The 21,273-nt window shown below is 40.2% G+C and overlaps 1 protein-coding gene across 9 annotated transcripts in view; it reads left to right on the forward strand.

The window, feature by feature from the left end:
• Positions 1-21,273, forward strand: part of LOC106096539 (cadherin-12) — a 94,101-nt gene that overhangs the window by 9,831 nt on the left and 62,997 nt on the right. For 6 of the 9 annotated variants that reach the window (XM_019355847.2, XM_025904271.1, XM_019355845.2 and 3 more), the window contains exons 2-5: positions 1,720-1,815; positions 1,989-2,587; positions 18,637-18,761; positions 20,521-20,690. In XM_019355847.2, coding sequence (XP_019211392.1) covers positions 2,285-2,587; positions 18,637-18,761; positions 20,521-20,690 — 598 coding nt within the window. In that variant the 5' untranslated portion in view covers positions 1,720-1,815; positions 1,989-2,284. Of the gene's footprint in view, positions 1-1,719; positions 1,816-1,988; positions 2,588-13,841; positions 13,949-18,443; positions 18,494-18,636; positions 18,762-20,520; positions 20,691-21,273 lie in introns of those variants that run through there. The other 3 variants (XM_019355849.2, XM_019355850.2, XM_019355851.2) reach the window with 3 other exon arrangements.

The raw sequence follows: 21,273 nt of genomic DNA on the forward strand, positions 1-21,273 counted from the left end.
TTTGGTCCTTAGTAGACTTGGCAGTCAGAGGCAGAGGTCCTGGCACTCTGGCACTCTCATAACTGGCTTATGGCACATGTAGTGTTCCCTGGTGCAGGAGCAGCTCGAGCTGGTGCATGAGGTTGGAAGATGCTGACTAGATATAGTCAGGCTCACCTCAGTACAAAGCTCCAGTTTGGTGGACAGCAGCTAGACTCTCTTCCACCGTGCAGTTGTCCAGGGTTAGGTATACTTGTAGCCCCTTGGCTTTTCCCAGTGGATAAAAGAGTTGCTTCCCTGCATCTTCCGGTTGGAACGGCCTCTGACTGTCATTGGTGCCTATGGGCCAAATGACAGAGTGCCAAGTGTTGTTAGCCACAGGGTGGGGTGCTGGAGAGTGCTCCAATCAGGAACTCTTCTGCTGGAGGACTTCAGTGCTTATTTGGACAATGACAGTGGGACCTGCAGGTTTTAATGGGAGGAACAGCCTGTGTGATGTGAACCAGAGTTATAACACCGACTGATTTTTATGAATGGATTTTTCTGTCATAATGTTCAGTCAAATAGGGTTGGACAGCTTTCACATTTGAACTTAAATACTGGAGTACTGTGAGGGTGGCATCACTGTTGCAGTTCTTGTACACTAAAATATTAAATGCTAATGTTAGATTGTTACTGGTTATAGTTATGTTACATGAGGTACAGTGACTAAAACCTTAGTGTCTGTTTGTTTACCAGAAAACAGCATTCTGACAAGAAAGTGCAGCGATCAAGTGCATGAATAAATTAAATTAAATTCATTAAATTAAAACATAAACAACATAATGGAAAAAAAAACCTAATCGATTGCCTGAACAAGATATTGATGGATTTAACTTTTTTATGGTGGAAACAAATGTTCTAAAGTTAACTTTGGTTGCATCAGTGAGTTTAACTTTCAGGCTATCAAGTGGGCTTAAACGTTTGATCGGGACTGTATGTGAACAAATATTCTCTGTGATGAAGATGAACAAATCTAGACGAGATCCTCTCTCAGTGACTCAGTGTATCGACTGAATGGGACTCTAAGACACCGCATTCAGCCCAAAACAAATTTCTGTCACTGAACAAGAAAAAATAAATGAATAAATAAAGATGAAAGAGGGTCGTTCTACAATTACTTAAAAGTGATTTATTTTTTAAATGGACCCTTTGTTTTATTGTTTTTTAAATAAATTTAAGAAAAACAAAAAATAAACAACCATAAACTTGCAGGATCAGAAAAAAAGCCTTCATCAACCTTCATCAGCTGCTGCTGTGGTAGCAGCTCCCATGCATCAGCTGTCTCCATACGCTGCCAACCTTGGAGGAGTGTGTTTGTCTAATTGGAGACATTACCTGGTCCTTGGCCCTATGTCACAGTGATGGCAGCCGTTCAGACACTGCCCCTCTGTTTTGCAGACAGTAGAATAATGCGAGCCTAGGTGTTGCTATGTATTCACCTTAAGTCTGTGGAGCAGGTGCATGAACAGACTAATCAGGTATTAGCATCACCTCTCACTTGTTTTTAATGGTTTCGACAAGGCAACTGCTTTAGAAATCATTGAGACAGGAAGGAAGAGAAAAAAGAAAAGAAAAAATTATGCTTACGTAAATAAAAGTCATATCTGTCCATTTTCTTCTTTTTATCCAAAACAAAGCAAACCGAATTAAATTGGCAATAAAACATGACAGTACCAATGATTCTGATGTGTGATTAAGGTTTCCTGTACGTGTCCCTGTGCCAGTGGAACTGTGTTAGAGCAGGTGCTCCACTACCTGTCCAATCAGCCCTGCAGAGCATTGTCAGGATTACAGGTGGGATAATACTTTGTTCTCTGGCTTTGTCTCCACTAAAGCTTCAAATGTAATATAGCATTAATAGATTTACAGTTTATAAGTAAATATAAGTAACAAAAGTTAGACTTTGTAGGTGAACTGTTTTGTTCAAGTCTACATTATAATGTTGCGATTTAAACCTGTTCCTCCAGGTGTCTCTGCTGAGGAACTGAGGAGAAGACAAGGTGGTTCTTCTGCAGTCGCAGAACAGGACGAAACAAACCAACAAACCCAAGCCAACCAACAATGGTTCAACCAACAAATCTTCAGAGATTTGCCTGTTTGAGCAATGACAGTATATAAATTTGGGAATACAGCGGAATTCCTGCCCAGTCGGTACCAGCAGGTCAAATCCAGCTTTGGATGTTCCTTCTCAACCTCAAACTAACTCAGTTTTTGTTTGTTTGTTTTTAACATTGCTTTCCTTTTTTGACAAACACACTCCCTGATGATAACAAAGAGATATGTCACGATATTCCTGGTGGGATCCTGCTTGATACTGGACCACTCCTCCCAAATCCCTTTGCAGACTTCCCTCCACAGCAGAACTAGCAGGGGTGTAATATGTGGTGGAGGGAGGAAAAATCTGGGTTTGGGGCCTTCTTTGGGGGAAGTTCCATCAGTGGAGGGCAAGAGGAGATGGCGGAGGCAGGGTAGGTCTGGAACTCACCGGATTAAAAGAGGATGGGTGTGGAACCAGTTCTTTGTCCTGGAGGAGTACATGGGATCTGAACCTCAGTACGTTGGAAAGGTAAGCAAAACAAAACCGTTATATACGATCTCTTCTGGCTGTTACCAGATTATTTTAAGAGAGCTTGTGTGTACTCTGTAGTTGTCTTTGAATCCAAACAGCAACTTTACCAACATTAATGACTCTTTACCTTCTGTTAATTTTAACAGAAAAGACCTGAAGTTTTTAGCTCGTCCATGTGGCTTCGTTTTTACATTTTGCTGCTTGGAGGTCACTTGTACCAGGAAGTGGATTTGAATAAAATCTTTAGAAAATATCCAGATAAGGCTAAAATATATGCTTTCATTTCTCATGCTTTGAAATGTTTCATTTGAAAATAAGAAGAAAATAAAAAGGCATGAAAACTAAAAAAATCTCACAGAACTCTGACTAAAAATATCAGAGGAAAACTGCACTAAGAGTGTAATTATTAACTAAATATCAAATCAGATTAAACTAAAGTGAACAAACTCCCAAACTTTGTAGATACTAAAAGTATAACACCGTAAGATACTTAAAAATGAGAGCCAATGGCTAGTACTTCTATTCTAGTACTACTAAAGAAATTATTTATCTTCAGAATACTGGCTGTTATTAAATCATTCTCATCATACATCTGCTTAAAATAAAAAAACAAAAAACAAACAAAAACAAAAAAAACCCCCAAACTCTTTGCTGGTACACCTGTTCAAATGCTATCTAATCAGCAAATCACATGACAGAAATTGAATACATTTAGGTATTTATACATAGTCAAGACAACCTGGTGATGCGCCATAGAAACTAGTACAGATGACATACACCAGGGGTGTCCAAACTTTTTTCACTGAGGGCCACATACATAAAAATATAGGAGGGGCTGGGCCACTTACTAGAAATTAGGTATATAACCTTAACTGTAGTGTATTAAAGTCAGAAAAATCATTTAAAAGTGGTCAAATGTGTTATATTGTTGAATACAGGGAGTGCAGAATTATTAGGCAAATGAGTATTTTGTCCACATCATCCTCTTCATGCATGTTGTCTTACTCCAAGCTGTATAGGCTCGAAAGCCTACTACCAATTAAGCATATTAGGTGATGTGCATCTCTGTAATGAGAAGGGGTGTGGTCTAATGACATCAACACCCTATATCAGGTGTGCATAATTATTTGGCAACTTCCTTTCCTTTGGCAAAATGGGTCAAAAGAAGGACTTGACAGGCTCAGAAAAGTCAAAAATAGTGAGATATCTTGCAGAGGGATGCAGCAGTCTTAAAATTGCAAAGCTTCTGAAGCGTGATCATCGAACAATCAAGCGTTTCATTCAAAATAATCAACAGGGTCGCAAGAAGCGTGTGGAAAAACCAAGGCGCAAAATAACTGCCCATGAACTGAGAAAAGTCAAGCGTGCAGCTGCCAAGATGCCACTTGCCACCAGTTTGGCCATATTTCAGAGCTGCAACATCACTGGAGTGCCCAAAAGCACAAGGTGTGCAATACTCAGAGACATGGCCAAGGTAAGAAAGGCTGAAAGACGACCACCACTGAACAAGACACACAAGCTGAAACGTCAAGACTGGGCCAAGAAATATCTCAAGACTGATTTTTCTAAGGTTTTATGGACTGATGAAATGAGAGTGAGTCTTGATGGGCCAGATGGATGGCCCGTGGCTGGATTGGTAAAGGGCAGAGAGCTCCAGTCCCACTCAGACGCCAGCAAGGTGGAGGTGGAGTACTGGTTTGGGCTGGTATCATCAAAGATGAGCTTGTGGGGCCTTTTCGGGTTGAGGATGGAGTCAAGCTCAACTCCCAGTCCTACCGCCAGTTTCTGGAAGACACCTTCTTCAAGCAGTGGTACAGGAAGAAGTCTGCATCCTTCAAGAAAAACATGATTTTCATGCAGGACAATGCTCCATCACACGCGTCCAAGTACTCCACAGCGTGGCTGGCAAGAAAGGGTATAAAAGAAGAAAAACTAATGACATGGCCTCCTTGTTCACCTGATCTGAACCCCATTGAGAACCTGTGGTCCATCATCAAATGTGAGATTTACAAGGAGGGAAAACAGTACACCTCTCTGAACAGTGTCTGGGAGGCTGTGGTTGCTGCTGCACGCAATGTTGATGGTGAACAGATCAAAACACTGACAGAATCCATGGATGGCAGGCTTTTGAGTGTCCTTGCAAAGAAAGGTGGCTATATTGGTCGCTGATTTGTTTTTGTTTTGTTTTTGAATGTCAGAAATGTATATTTGTGAATGTGGAGATGTTATATTGGTTTCACTGGTAAAAATAAATCATTGAAATGGGTATATATTTGTTTTTTGTTACGTTGCCTAATAATTATGCACAGTAATAGTCACCTGCACACACAGATATCCCCCTAAAATAGCTAAAACTAAAAACAAACTAAAAACTACTTCCAAAAACATTCAGCTTTGATATTAATGAGTTTTTTGGGTTCATTGAGAACATGGTTGTTGTTCAATAATAAAATTATTCCTCAAAAATACAACTTGCCTAATAATTCTGCACTCCCTGTATAATTAAAGACAAAACTGCCTTCATCACAGCTTTCCATAGATGGATCTTTATTGATTTATTCAGAAAAAGCTTTGGTAGCTCATTCTCAGAACAGCAGCAGATTTCTTCTTGGACAGAAGATTTACAGCACAGAGAAAAAACAATAAAGGGGAAAATGGGACGGGTACATTTCAAGCTTGTTATTTAAGTTCTTAGGCTTAGCAACACACCTATTAACGTTCGTTTGAAACCGTTATCAACATTAACAGACTGAACTGGACTCTTTTTTGCTTCTCATCCGTAAATACTCTGCATCTTTCACGTGATTCAGTTTATTTTGAAAAGTCTCAACAGGATCTTGAGCTTTATTGTGAAAGGTTTATGTGGAAAATAAACAAGCGGACATGAGGTGGTTTTACCGTCGTTGTTGCTAACGACAATGCATAAAAACAAGCGCTTGTCCGTCTGTAGTGTGGTTATATTAAATATAAGAGAAAGAGAGAACTTTAAGAAATCAATATAGCCACTACAGTGACCATCAAAATAATGAAAAAATATTGCTGTAAACAGTTTATTTTGGGACACCACGAAACAAACGATAGCATAAAATGAAACAATAGACGTTTTTATATCGTCATCCGATATATATCGTTATATCGAACAGCCCTACTCCCCGCAAAAAAAAATTAGCAGCTGTGCGGTGTCTGTGGCATCGGTGCTCGGATCGCATGCGATGGAGTAAAAATCAAAAGCACAGCTTTATCAGACAGTTGCAGTTTAATGTTGGCTGACAGTCTTCAGTGCGTCGCACAACTGGATTTCTGGACATGCTGACGTTGTTGAAGTCCTGCACTTTTTCCGGGCACATTATTTCGGTGACTTTAACGAGGCCGTGTTTTATGAGGTCTCCATCTGAAAAAGGCTTACCATGTCTTGTGATGAGTTGGGCGACCTCATAGCCGCTATTGGAGCCTTTTCCATAGGCCTGATGTTTGGTTTCGTGCGGGCCATTTTCTATTCTATTTATAAAATTACTTGAGGGCCAATTAAAAATGGACCGCGGGCCGGACTTTGGACACCCCTGACATACACACTTCCTTGTTGACTTGAAGTCCACATTAGGGGGAAATGTGCGAAAAACCAAGAAGAGAATCAAACCATGGATTTGGAGATTTGTTACACCCCAACTACTTTATAACTACTACTACACAGCTGGGCAGCCCAGCTTTGGTTTTATATCCTTTGTTTTGTAGATTAAAATGACCATTCCTGACACAGGACATTATGACAGATGATCTCCATCTCTCTTTCTTTTTTTTCATTAAATGGAGATGGTCCTCTGTGGCTGAGTGCATCACTCTGGTTACCAATAGAACAAGCTGATTTTAACACATTGTTTTATTACAACATAATGTAATATTAAAAAAGTGTGCCATTTCTTGTACAACAGAAATCTTCCCATTTCTAAGCCTTGTTTGGTAACTTTAAGTAGCTGTAAGTAGTAGTGTTTGCACCCCTAGCCAGGCCGCTGTAGTTGGTGCAGCTGAAGATAGCGTAGGCCCCGCTAGCTGTTCCCCGGCAGACCCCAAGCAGCTGGGGAAAGAGGGCGGCTGGGTGACGGTGAGGAGGAAGCATTGTCTTAAACAGAAGCCCCAGGTACACCACCAACCTGTTCATGTGTCTAACCGTTTTTCCCCACTCGTTGACACACCCGCTGGGGGTCAAACTCTGGTAATTGGTGATTCTGTTCTCAGACATGTGAAGCTAGAGACACCGGCAACCATAGTCAATTGTCTTCCAGGGGCCAGAGCAGGCGACATTGAAGGAAATTTAAAACTGCTGGCTAAGGGTAAACGTAAATACAGTAAGATCATAATTCACGTCGGCAGTAATGACACCCGGTTACGCCAATCGGAGGTCACTAAAATCAATATTGAATCGGTGTGTAACTTTGCCAAAACAATGTGGGACTCTGTAGTTTTCTCTGGTCCCCTCCCCAATCAGACCAGGAGTGACATGTTTAGCTGCATGTTCTCCTTAAATTGCTGGCTGTCTGAGTGGTGTCCAAAAAACAAGTAGTGCTCACTTCTACAACTCTGGCCAAATTTGTAAAATCACACAAATTGTAAGTGTCCAAAACTCAAAAACCACTTTTCATTTTTGTTATCTATCGTCCACCTGGGCCTTACACAGAGTTTCTGTCTGATTTCTCAGACTTTTTATCTGATTTAGTGCTCAGCTCAGATAAAATAATTATTGTGGGTGATTTTAACATCCATGTAGATGCTAAAAATGACAGCCTCAACATGGCATTTAATCTGTTATTAGACTCAATTGGCTTCTCTCAAACTGTAAAAGAACCCACCCACCACTTTAATCACACTCTAGATCTTGTTTTAACATATGGCATAGAAACTGAACATTTAACAGTGTTTCCTGAAAACCCTCTGCTGTCTGATCATTTCCTGATAACATTTACATTTACAATAATTGATTACACAGCAGTGGAGAGTAGACTTTATCACAGTAGATGTCTTTCTGAAAGCGCTGTAACTAAGTTTAAGAATATAATCCACCCACTGTTATCATCTTCAATGCCCTGTACCAACATAGAGCAGAGCAGCTATCTGAACGCTACTCCAACAGAGGTCGATCATCTTGTTAATAATTTTACCTCCTCACTACGTACGACTCTGGATACTGTAGCTCCTGTGAAAACTAAGGCCTCAAATCCGAAGTCCCTGACTCCGTGGTATAATTCTCAAACACGTAGCCTAAAGCAGATAACTCGTAAGCTGGAGAGGAAATGGCGTGTCACAAATTTAGAGGACCATCATTTAGCCTGGAGAAATAGTTTGCTGCTTTATAAGAAAGCCCTCCGCAAAGCCAGAACATCTTACTATTCGTCACTGATTGAAGAAAATAAGAACAACCCCAGGTTTCTCTTCAGCACTGTAGCCAGGCTGACAAACAGTCAGAGCTCTACTGAGCCAACAATCCCTTTAACGTTAACTAGTAATGACTTCATGAACTTCTTCACAAATAACATTTTTATCATTAGAGAAAAAATTACCAATAATCATCTCACAGATGTAATATTATCTACAGCTACTTTTAGTACCATTGATGTTAAGTTAGACTCTTTTTCTCCAATTGATCTTTCTGAGTTAACTTCAATAATTACTTCCTCCAAACCATCAACGTGTCTTTTAGACCCCATTCCTACAAAACTGCTCAAAGAAGTCCTGCCATTAATTACTGCTTCAATCTTAAATATGATCAACCTATCTCTAATAATCGGCTATGTACCACAGGCCTTCAAGCTGGCTGTAGTTAAACCTTTACTTAAAAAGCATCTCTAGACCCAAACTTGTCTCCTCTCACCAGCTCAGTGATAAACCTGCAGTAATAAGAAAAGCACTTCAGTCAATAACTCATTATATTTATCACCGGAGACTGAGCGATTTCTCTCTCTCTCTCTCTCTCTCTCTCTCTCTCTCACACACACACACACACACACACACACACACACACACACACAAAAGATAGTATTACACACACACACACACACACACACAAAAGATAGTATTAATACTGTCAAGTACTGTTTGCAACTTCTCCAGTGTATCCAGCTCTGCTGTTGTTGGCATTGTGACCTTTGGTTGCATGTAGGCCCACTGCATCTCTCTGTGGTTCTTGATTTCTCAGCAGACCTTTGATTATTTCCAGGGTTCTGTTCCATCTTCTGTTCTATTCTATGTCCTCTTTCTTGTGAAAATGTGCATTTGATGCTCTTCAGGCTTCACTGTGTTTTTTGGTCTACGACCTTCCTGCATTTTGTCAGTGTGATGCCAAATGTAGAGAAACTGTGATGGCTTGATGGAGGCCATGTGCAACACAAAGCATGTGCTCCAACACCAGCTGCCTGGCCGCTGCAGTCATGTTGTGCGCACTATCAGTGGTCAGTGTGCTGACTAGAGCTGGGCGATATGACCCAAAATTCATATCTCGATATTTTTTAGCTGGATGGCGATATAAGATATATATCTCGATATTTTTTTAAAGCCATAAAGTAAGAACAAAAAGAGAGTTCTTAGTCAAAGCTGTGTCCCAGATGTCACACAGGCACTTTTATTAACATACAGCATAGATGTACATGAAAAAAACTACTCAAAAATAAATTATGAGCATTTATTAAATAATGATGCTCTATAAATAAAAGAAAACTATGTTGTTTTGTGCATAACAAAGAGCTCACAATTGTGCAGTCAAAATATAAACTAACAGACGCTGAGCATAATAACAAAGACAGATTTCACAGCTGCTCTGTTCCCAACTTCTACTGCGTGACTGACAGCCTGGAGTTTGAAATCCGCTTCGTAACCATGTCTCTGAACAGGAGCCATTTATGGTCCTTATACACACACAGTACGGTAATATTACGTTGAAGCACAGTACGTATTACTCCGCGAGGCTCCTCGGTAGCCGTAATGCTCCGACAATCCATCAAGCGGTGCAGCTCCGTAGCTTAGCAAAGTCGAACTAAAACATTTTTTGACAGATTGCTGAGCGCCGTGTACCACATAAAATCGGTTCGCGGTCATCAAGCACAACCAGAATTCATACAAAAGGCGAGCAGTCAACTTTTGAGAAAATGAAAGGATTTCAGGCCGTGCATGGCGTTTGCGTGGCTAGCTCGTTAGCGTGGTTAGCTCGTTAACACGTTGACGCCGTCCAGCCCCACGCACGGGGCGATGCGCAGTAACTCATTAACGGAGATTTGCCGTGTCCATCTTGTCGCTGCCTGCAGGTGAAGCGATGGGGGAGGAGGGGGAGTTGTGTTCAGTGAAGGAGAGGCGAGGTCGAGTAACGTTGCGTAGAGACAAAAGTGGACGAAAGAGAGGCAAACTTGCGGCTCCGCAACTATAATTATAACATAACATAGACTATATCGATATAAAGGATATTGTCACATCTTATATCTCCTATAAAAATATATCGATATTTTTTTAAAATCTCGATATATCGCCCAGCCCTTGTGCTGACTTTATGTTCAATGCCCCACTGTCAGGCTACTTGCAAGTGCTCAGCACATGTGTGAGTGAAGCGTCTCTTCTCTGTCCTCATTACACTCAAAGCATGCAACCAAAGTTCCCATTGATGTCCACAATAATGTGTTACCTGGAGATAAGAGTGATTACTTAGAGAAGTTCAGTATCCAGGAGCCGGTGAGTGCATCCGTGTTTGTCTGATCCAAAGACTCCTCAACTTTAGCTTTCGTGTCTTCATACAGATTGTGTTTCTTGGTTACAGTGGTGGCTCTCAAAGGCAATTCATTCATGCACTCACTTGATGCTGTGAGAATTATTGCCCTTGTCCTCCACAATGTTAACTGGCCCCCAAGCTTTAGCAACACATTTAGCTATGGCTGTTGAAAGTTTGTTCATGGCGAGGGGGAGGAGGGCTCTGTGCTACGGTGGTAACGCAAGTCAAACACAAATGAATAACTTTGGTCTTGTGAAGAGAACCATCTGGCAGTGCTCTTCAATAGACCCTTTTCATTGTCTGTTTCTTCTTACTATCCACAACATTATTGCTGCATCACTTCCAGACATCGCGAACTACAGGGACAGGAGAAAGGTCACAGACTGTGTGTGCACGCATGCATTCATCGTGCATCAGTAAAAATAGAGGCTGTAAACATGTTATTATCATGTCAACTTTGACAGCACTATTAAATGCACATATTTTGTGTGCACATGAGAAACCTCCAACAGGAAACCTTTTATGTATTTATTCATCAAGATAAATCCAGCCAATCACTTCACACATAGGATTTAAATACAGATTGTTTAGATTATCTACAGTTCTGGCTAACCAGCTATTGGCTGATATGTAGTTAAAGCTGTAGTGCTGTGTGTGTGTGTGTTTGTGTGTGTGTGTGTGCGTGTGCATGCGCTTTCCTTCCTCTGTAGGATTTGTCCTCCTCCCACTGACAGCAGGTGTTTCCCCTCATAATCAGCTTTGCGGCTTTTAAAGAAGAAGAAGAAGAGGGGAGCAAATGGGGCTGTTGGGCAGCGTTCACACCCTGTGTGTGTGTGTGTGTGTGTGTGTGTGTGTGTGTGTGTGCGCGCGAGAGAGTAGAAAACCGCTGACTGTCGTGTTACTCCCATTGGGGAGGGTTTGCACTGAGTGTGTTGTTTAGCAGCAGATGTCAGCGGACTCAGGGCTGGTCGTCAGTTTGTATTACTCTGCTTTCCTTCGGTGTTGTTTACCTTTTTGTTTATTTATATATTTTCATTTATTTATACTTTTTTGTGAAGTTTCTTTGAGTTTCTTGAAAGGGGCTATACAAATCTAAGTTAATATTAATTTCATTAATTTTATTGTCCTTGCTGAAATACACAAGCCTTGCCTAAAAAAGCAAAACACACCTGGATTCTAGTTGTTGGTCATATTCTTCTTTTCAGTGCATCAAATGTTTGAAATTGGTGAGCATTGATTTGGAGCTCTCCTCTAAAAATCCAGGCTTCTGTAAGAGATACAGGATCCAGTTTGTTGGCCTTCCCAGAAAAATTATAGTTTGCCCTTAAACTTGTATATACGTGTCAGCACTTATAGTGCTTTCCCAGATGTGCAAGTTGCCAGTTACACAGGCATTGATGCGCCCCCCCCCCACCACCATTAGAGCTAGCTTTTAAACTGAGCACTGGATTTTAATTTGTCTGATCATGAATTATTTTCCATTTCAAATGAGCTCTGTACCAGAGCAGACGATGGCATTTCTGGATGATGTTGATCTGTGACTTCTTATCACAGCAGAGCTGTAAACAGCAAACTGTGTTCATAACTGATGCTGGAATCATACTGGTTTTTAATACAGAGTCACCTGATGGCCTGTCGCCTTTCAGTATTGGTTTTTAGCCTTGTCGAGATTCTTGGACTCTTCATGTCATTATGTACAGTAGACGAGATTTTCGATGTCCATTTTAAATGATTCAGAAATTATTTTTAGGCAGGATTTTTTCAGACTTCTCCCCATCATTACTTACTTATGACTTGTTATAATTGTCTCATTATAAATATTGTATATGTTTTCCTGTTGAGAGAAGAAAAGATTCATATCATGTTTTTATCATTGCATTCTGTTTATTTACATTTTACAACTTTTTCGGACATGCGGCTGTAAGGGCACTGAGCTGATGGCTTATTAGTTTCATGCATGAGCTGTTTTTGTCTGACACGGTGACCTCTAGAGTCTGAATCATTTATAGTTTTCTGTTCTCATTTCTGAGAACTGCTGCATTAGTGAGGTAGAGGTCATGGAGAATTTACTGACCATTCGTGTTTCCCCCTCCCCCCGTTTGACCTGCTGCCCTCTGGTCGGCACCTCAGGTCAACCATGTCCAGCACCTCCACACTCACAAACAGCTTCTTCTGCTGTTAATGCCAGAGGAGGTTTGAAAGTTGGTGACTTTTACACATTAAAAGTGTGCATCAGTACTCGTCTACCTCTGCGCTGTAACTTTACCTGATCTCTCACATGGTGACTCAGTCGCTGTGGGTCAGAAACATTTCTACTGCAAAAAAAATCACTTGCAGCTGATCGTTGAATATCTAGGAGGGACTCCATTTCACAAACTGACTTGTTGCAATCGTTGCATGTTAGTTGCATTATATTACACCAACATATTAGCTTGACTGGTTATTTATTTGGAGATAGTATTAGTTAGTATAGTTATTGTAGTATTTATTTAACAAAACAGAGATTATTCTGTTGAATGAGAAATTATGTTGTTTGGTTTATAAATTGTATTATTATTAGGGGTGGAACTCGATTAACACAAATAATTAAATTAATTACAGACTTTGTAATTAATAATCTTGATTAATTGCATATAATTGCACAAGAAAATTTGCCCCAAAGCACAAATGTTTTTTTAAATTTAAAAGAGTTTTAGTGGCGGCAGAATCAAATAATAGACATGGACATGAATATTGGAAACTCAAGCCCTTTACATTTCTGGAAAAAAAAAAAAATCCCTGGCCAAAATTGGCCAGTCTTAAAAATGAAGTGCTATTTTAAGTACTTTAACTACAAAATGGTATTGTCTTTAAATAATAATAAAACATTTCAACATAAGTGCAGTTTTTCTTCTTAAGAAAATAAGGCGGAAACATAAAAGGCTATTTGAGCAGCTTCACCTTCAAACTCTGAGTAACCTTAGCCAACATTATTTAGTACATTAGGCTAAAACAGTGACCATCCAACATTTTAGGCAGGACCAATCAGATTACTTGCAGGCCAGCACAGACAGCTGTGGGTGGGTCCCTGCTCGACTGGACCAGCACTGCACTGTCTGGCTGATGGTGGATTCTGCTCTGTACAAACTCAGGGCCCTGTTACACAGGGCTTCCTCATCAGAGAGGAGGAGGCGCTTTGTCTTTGCTGGCTCCTTTGTGGTGGCACCTTCACACTGTTCCTGCAAAAATAATTTTATTTACCTGCATGGCTCAAGTGGCTCTTTTCTGTTGGCCCAGTCTTGTTTGCTGCTGGTGGAGTTCCAGCAAAAAAACTGTTTTCAGTTTTTCATGTTCAGTTCATTTTCCACATTCATGTTTTTCACTTCCTGTTTCCTGTGCCAGCCTGTCTACCTGTGTAATGTGTTCCAGTTTATTCCATGTGTCATTAGTCAGACTAAGTTCAGCCGTGTACTCACCTGTCTCCAATCGTCGTCATCGTTAGTCTTGTATTTAAGTCCTCTTCCAGGGCTGTCTGTAATGCATCTAACTTTGCTTGTTTCTCAGTGTCGTAACGCTGTTGAACTTCACTTGAAATAGTCTTTCAGCACAGCAGTTGGAAAGTTGGATCACCTGAGGTAACTGTAGCACATTTTCTAACCCCCTACCTCTTACCACTGATAGTGGTCTACAGACATTCTGCGAGAGAATTTGTAAGTTTGTCCAATGATGACTTGCTAATTTTGGTCCTGAAGCCAGTCATTTCATCACGTTTGGGCTGTCAAAACCTTTCGTCGGTACTCGGACTGTTAGCGCCAACAGCACCCACAGTTTCTGTGTTCACTCCAACATGTTTGGCATTTAGATGGTACCGTAAGGTTGAATTGCTTCTGTGGGATGCAAACTCCTTTTTACACAGTTTGCACAAAGCCTCACTTTTATCAAGGCTTCCGTCGGATAGTCTTTAGAAATGAAATTAGCCTCTGATCAGTCCTAGCAACGTGCTTTCTTCTGATTCTTTGTAGCTCTGATGTGTGAAACAGTGTAATCGGTATACCAGGAAATGGTGCATTGACAAAACTTCCCCTTTGCTTGGAATGCAAATGTGGCAAACCAGTGTGATATAATTGTCAGGGTTACTGGGTGGTTCACCCAGTGTTTTCAGTTTTTCATGTTCAGTTCATTTTCCACATTCATGTTTTTCACTTCCTGTTTTCTGTGCCAGCCTGTCTACCTGTGTAATGTGTTCCAGTTTATTCCATGTGTCATTAGTCAGACTAAGTTCAGCCGTGTACTCACCTGTCTCCAATCGTCGTCATCGTTAGTCTTGTATTTAAGTCCTCAGTTCCCTCCAGCCCTTGTCTTGTCACTGATGTTGTCTATTCCGTACGTGTGTCCAGTCCAGCCAGCCAGTCATCTTATGTTCTGCTCATCCGTTTGTTATAATAACGTCAGTTTCCTGCACCGCGAGTCCTGCGTTTGGGTCATCTCTTCCTCGCATCACCCTGACAATAATACGTTATGTTTTTAATGCGTTTTATTTATATGGCAATATATACAGTAATATATTCAAATTAATTAACCCTTTAAGACCTACCATAGAACCAAGTCCGCCAGAGCTTATATTATATTTTTACATGCTGTAGTGCCATTTTTGGGAGCATTTCAAGTTGCTATACATCAATACAACCATTATAGCCCAAATTTTAATAATATGTATGCATTAAGTGAATAGTAATTACATAAATTGCAAAAAAGTGCAATAAACTACAAAAAAATTGAAAATCGTTTTTGGTTTTTTTTAACATATATTTCTAGTTAGAGAAATTTAAGAGGCTTATCCCTCAAAACTGCAAATACAAAAAAGTTGCACAAAATAGTTTCCCACCACAGGAAATTCATTTTGAGTGTCTTCATAGTTTTATTTTTGAAATACACCAATTTTTATATACTGCAGGAAAAACGAAAAATAAATATTATAGTGCAAATTTGCAAAAAAGCAGCATATGCATCAAAATAAACTATTTCCAGCAGTGCAATTCGAGTTCTAAGCATCCCAGAAACGACACAGAAAGTCATAAAGTCAAAGATAACTTTTAAAAACACCAGTATAGGCTCACGAGGCCCTGATGGTCAAAAAACTACATTTCCGCGAAATGACGTCACTTCCGGTTTCGGGCAGGTAATGGCGGACATGCGAAAGTTCGCGCTGACGTCTATTCCAACGTAGGAAGTGTTATGAACAGCTGATCGGATCGGCAAAGCGTGTTTCTGGAATATTATGTTTTTGTTGCTGCAAGCGCTTTCTATGCAATTTTTGCAAAGCTATATGTGGAAGAAAACCGTGACCTAGGACAAGCTGATGGCATAAGATGTAAGTACAACTCCTCCGGTTTCATATGCAAAAAAAAATTATTGCGCTAGCTTACGTGGTTGCAGAGCTACCGGGATTTAAAAATAGTTACGCAAAACGGAGCGTGCCCGCTCCGACCGGCTTTAAAGGGTTAATCGCAATTAACGTGTTAAATGCCCACCCCTAATTATTAAGCAAACATTGTGGTTCAATGAAAACACTGAAGTCATTCATCTGTTACCCTTATAAACCCAAATGTTCCTCGTTGGACTAAAAATGGCATGTTAGTGAAAAAGTATTTGTTCCACTCTTGAGTTCTTAGTTTGTTACTTAGTTTGTGATGTACTATGAACTATGAAACAAATTTTAATATTAGACAAAGATGACCGAAAAAAAACCCAAATAAATGAAAAATACTGTTTTTAAATGATTTTCATTTATAAACAAAAAAACATGAACCAAATTTAGAGCAGTCTGGCTATTCTACACTGGCCTCTGGCATCAACAACAACAATAATAATAATAATAATACATTTTAGTTATAAAGAGCCTTTCAAGACACCCAAGGACACTGTACAATAGGATAAAATGCATAATAGAACAATGACACAATGAAGGACGATAAAACAAATGCACAAGATAAAAATAACAAACAGTGGGTTCACAGTGAATATGCAGATTTGAACAGATGGGTTGTGAGTTGAGATTTAAACTGGGGGAGAACCAGTGTTTCTTATATCTGGTGGTAGAGAGTTCCACAGCCTGGGAGCAGAGCAGCTGAAAGCTCTGCTTCCCATGGTGGTGAGGCGGAAGGAAGGCACAGAAAGCTGGATAGAAGAAGATGATCAAAGTGAGTGGGGCGAAAAGGCAGTGCTTAACAGGTCAGACAGGTAAGGAGGTCAGAGGTTATGAATGGCCTTGAAGGTGAGCAGAAGAAGTTTGTATATTATCCGGAATTTCACTGGGAGCCAGTGAAGTTTCTGAAGAACAGGGTGATGTGCTGGTAGGAGGGGGTTCTGGTGATAGTGCGGGCAGCGGAGCTTTGAACCAGTGCAAAAGACCATGCAAAAGAGAATTGCGGTAGTCAATATGGGAGGTAACAAGACTGTGGAAAAGAATGGACGTAGACTGGGTGGAAAGAGAAGGACGTAATCTGTTAATGTTATGCAGATGGAAATAGGCAGAACAGGTGAGATTATTGATGTGAGATTTATAGGAAAGTGAACTGTCTAGGATGACATCAAGGCTCTTAACCTGAGGAGAAGGGAAAACTGTGGCGTTATCGACAGTGAGAGTGAAATGATTCACTGCTCACCCTCTGTAAACCCTCGAGACACTTGTGCAGGAAACTCCGAGCAGATCAGGGGTGCCAAACTCCGGCCCTCGAGGCCTGCAGTTCGACACCCCTGCAGCAGATAGCAGCTTCTGAAATAAGCCCAGCCCACCTCGCTCCCAAACTATGCCACCTGTAACCCCTGACTCACTTTAAATAGTTTAGAACAGCCAAAACTACAGACCAGTTGCTAGGTTCGGCAGGATTACAACAGAAAATGAGGTGAATGCGAAATGAAATGGCTGGAGACAGGAAATGAACAGCAATGGTTATTATTTTGTACAAAAATGAAAATAAAATAAGACACAAATTCCACAATACAGCAGTAATAGTAATAATAAACTGGCATAACAAAAATAACCCCAAAAACAGTCCTATTGAGCTCAATATTTCAGTTGTCCTTTTTAGTCATTAGTCAGGTCAGGATTCCTTATTAGTCCTTTTTTTCTTTGGTTTTGTGGTTTGTGTGTTACCACTTAGATGCCCCTCTTGAGGGAGAAGAATGAGTTCTTTAGCAACAGTTCAGTCTGTGCACAGGCTCGCCATCTCCATCCGGAGAGAATCCAGCGTAATCCAGAATCCAAAATCTTAGTTGCTTTCTCACACAAACAAAAAACCTAGCCTGCACAACAATATTGACATTATTGCATACAGCCAGATCAATTTCTTTCTCTTATTTCACAGCTATAGCTTAATTCTTTATCTTCAATTTTTATATTACCACAGTAATATATATTACATGCATGTTTTTCTTCTTTTAACTTAAAATGTCCTCATTGTACATGAAATTATTTTTAACCATGTAAAACAAATAAATGAATTTTTCTTTTTCCTTTCAACTCTCTTAACTATGAAATTGTGATTAATATTTATAACCAACAAGATAATAGATTTTTGAATCATTCTTCAAGTTTTTGTTGATCATTTCGAACCAAAATCCAAGTATGCTAAAACAAATTCTCACCAGAAACAGCATTTTCATTGCTTTCAAACAGAAAATAACCACTTGTGAATTGGCGTTAACAAAAACAAATTTTAGCAACAGACTAGCATTTTTTTTTTTTTCCAAGCCCATGGGCTTGACTCACCAAAACGACAGAAAATTCCACACAGACCAACCGAAGCCTGTCTCGTCTTCTACCTTCCACGTGCAAAAAACCTAGCTCGTGTGTAATGGTGGTCTGGTGCTTGGAAGGCGGGGCTAAAACCGCTTCCAACAAATGAAATGGCCATTACCCATTGTGATCCGTAAACAGAAAAATAAAGTTTGATAGAGGATCACACTTCCTTCTTTCAAAATAAATGTTTCTTTTCAAAATAAAAGAGTGGAAATGCATATACATGTATACAAATAAAAAGAAAGCAAGAAAGAATAACAACAAAAGCGGTTTTCTCTACTGGGTTACACACGTTCATGGTCACTTAAATCACTCTTGTTCCAATTCAGCAGGTTATACTGACCAAGCAGTTGAACAGGTGTACCTAATGCAGGAGCTAGTAAGTGTATTCATATAGTTCTCATAGACAACAAATGAAGACTGATGCAATTAATGTGCATATCATCTCCTAAATATGACAACAATATAGTATTTGTTGTACTCATTTTCTGACACATTATTTCATAATAATTTCCTCTGCAGCTCCACACAGAGATGGACCAGGGAGATAATGCAGTGAAATATACACTCTCAGGAGAGGGAGTGGGGTCCGTCTTCACCATTGACCAAGTGACAGGAGATATACATGCACAGATGGTGCTTGACAGGTCAGTACCTACCAATAATAATGTCTACATTGACTAAGCACCTCAAAACAGTAATATCTAAGTAGGAACCCAGAGAAGGCACATCCTCCCAAACTGTTTTCTCAGGAGTTACAATGGACAGGGAAAAAAGTGAGACTTGGACAATTCAGAATCAACCTTTTATCTGCCAGAGAGAGATGATTGTGTCCACAGAGATGCTGACTTTGGTTGAATTTTTTTTAAAAACACCAGATGATTTAACATTCAAGGTGAATTTTTTAAAGCGGCCACGGCTTGATCAGCTTCAGCTGGGTCACCTGAGTGAAAGTGTTTGACGTTCGAGACCTGAAACAGCTGCTGGCCTCAGGAAGCATCACTGAACATATGCCTTAGCTTTAAAACTCACGATGTGTCATTACAACCTTCTCCTGAACTGTCACTGCGGGTGGCCAGTCCTGTTGTTTGGAGACTTTGAAAAAAAAGACCAATCATGAGTAACATCTGCCTTCAGAGTTTCCAACATTGTGGCTCAAGGGCTTGATAATATTCACATGCTGCCATCACATTGTGTTGCAGTCATTTGTTACATACAATACACAGTAAAACCGTCAAATTTATATAAATGAAAATAAACCAGAGACTATTCTATACAAAATTAGCACGCTCTAAAGTAGTAACAAGGTAGGTGTGTGTGTGTGAGAGAGAGAGAGAGTAAGAGAGAGCGAGCGAGAGAGAGAGAACCCATTCCACCTAAAGGTTTTTCAAAGGAACCAATAGCAAAGCAGAGTTGTGACTTTTCATAGACAATCAGTTTGGCTGCTTTATATTGGCTTAAATTATTAACCTGTGCTAAAAGATGTCATGGTTTCACACACTGCAATCAAACCAACGTAGATTACAAACTGGAACAGGACAAATTAAGCTTTTGGGGGAAGAGACAGGGTATACACTTAGCACTGAGTCTGTTACAGGGCTAATGCATGTTTGCTATAAGCCTGGTTAATTACGGGCAGACAGTAGAGGTGAATGGGGTGAGGACTTTGACCACAGTGGCAGTTGTTTTGTTGTTGTTTTTGCTTTTTTGCAATTGCAAGTTTTTACCACGTTTCCTTTCGGCAAATGATGTAACTGCGTTGCTAGTCCAGTGACCTTTTATTAACAGTGGGGCAGCTTTCCACTTGTCCTCATCAGGTCTGCACCACACACAGCTCTTTCGTCAGGTCCCCACATCTGACTGAAATAGGGAAGGCATGACCGGGTGATGCAGAACACCTGTGTGGGTCCGCCTCCCCTGACACCACACCCTGAACCCACTGCTCCACCCCTCCCGCAGCTGAGCCATAAACCACACTCCGCCACAATTAATAAATAAGATATTGTTGGATATCTTAGTGTCACATTAAAATTCAGAAAATCATGTCATAAAAAAATTTGAAATTACAAACCAAGCTTTGCACATGAGCAATTCCCCGTAAGTATAAAACTGTGACTATGTCGATAAATTTCTATCTTTATTCATGCATTTGTATTAATAGACAAGCATTTCTGTGGACAAAACACTTTCCTGTCCCACACCTTGAGTCACTACTTGATCTACAGCACATCTAATAATTCTATTTTCTTTAACAGTCTGTTTGGCAGCGTGAGTGCAGCCTGACATGGAATCAATGCTGAGATACCATGAGACTCATAGCCTGAACACATAATGATATCATTTCTATGAGTTAAGTATGTGCCAGTGAATTCAGTGTGTGTAAATTTAATACTTGATGTTTTGCAGGGAGAAAAAATCGTACTACACGCTGAAGGCCCAGGCTGTTGACGTTCATACAGGCATCCCTCTTGAGCCAGAGTCTGAGTTTATCATCAAGGTGCAGGATATTAATGACAATGAACCTCAGTTCCCAGATGGACCCTACAGCGCCAGTGTCCCAGAGATGTCCCCAGCAGGTAAGACAGCTACAGGCTCGGATGCAGTAGGTGGATGAGGAATTTAGATACCAGTATTCATAAAGCTAAATGAAAGTGTACACTCATCAGGGAAAATGTATTTTAGGTATAAAAATACACAATGCACAAAAATGTATCAAAAATGATACTAATTTTTTAGACAGGACAGTCTCTCGTAACAAGACCAGGTTTTTCCCAGAAACGTTTCCATTTATTTACATTGTGTTTTAGACACAATTGAGCCAGCGAGCAATGCATGCTGAACATGTCACCAATGGTCCCATAAGGTAGGGGACCAGATAAAATGACGTCTGACGTAGTTTTGGGAATGTGACACATTGATTTAATGCTAATTTTAATTACACCTGGTTATCATTGATGTGAGTGTCATTGCTGTAATATAAGTGTAGTACAGGGTGGGCCATTTATATGGCTACACCACAATAACATGGGAATGGTTGGTGATATTAAAGTCCTGTTTGTGGCACATTAGTATATGTGAGGGGGCAAACTCCTCAAGATGGGTGGTGACCATGGTGGCCATTTAGAAGTCGGCCATCTTGGATACAACTTTTGTTTTTTC

Source organism: Oreochromis niloticus, unplaced genomic scaffold (assembly GCF_001858045.2).
Source record: "Oreochromis niloticus isolate F11D_XX unplaced genomic scaffold, O_niloticus_UMD_NMBU tig00000701_pilon, whole genome shotgun sequence".
NCBI lineage: Eukaryota > Metazoa > Chordata > Actinopteri > Cichliformes > Cichlidae > Oreochromis > Oreochromis niloticus.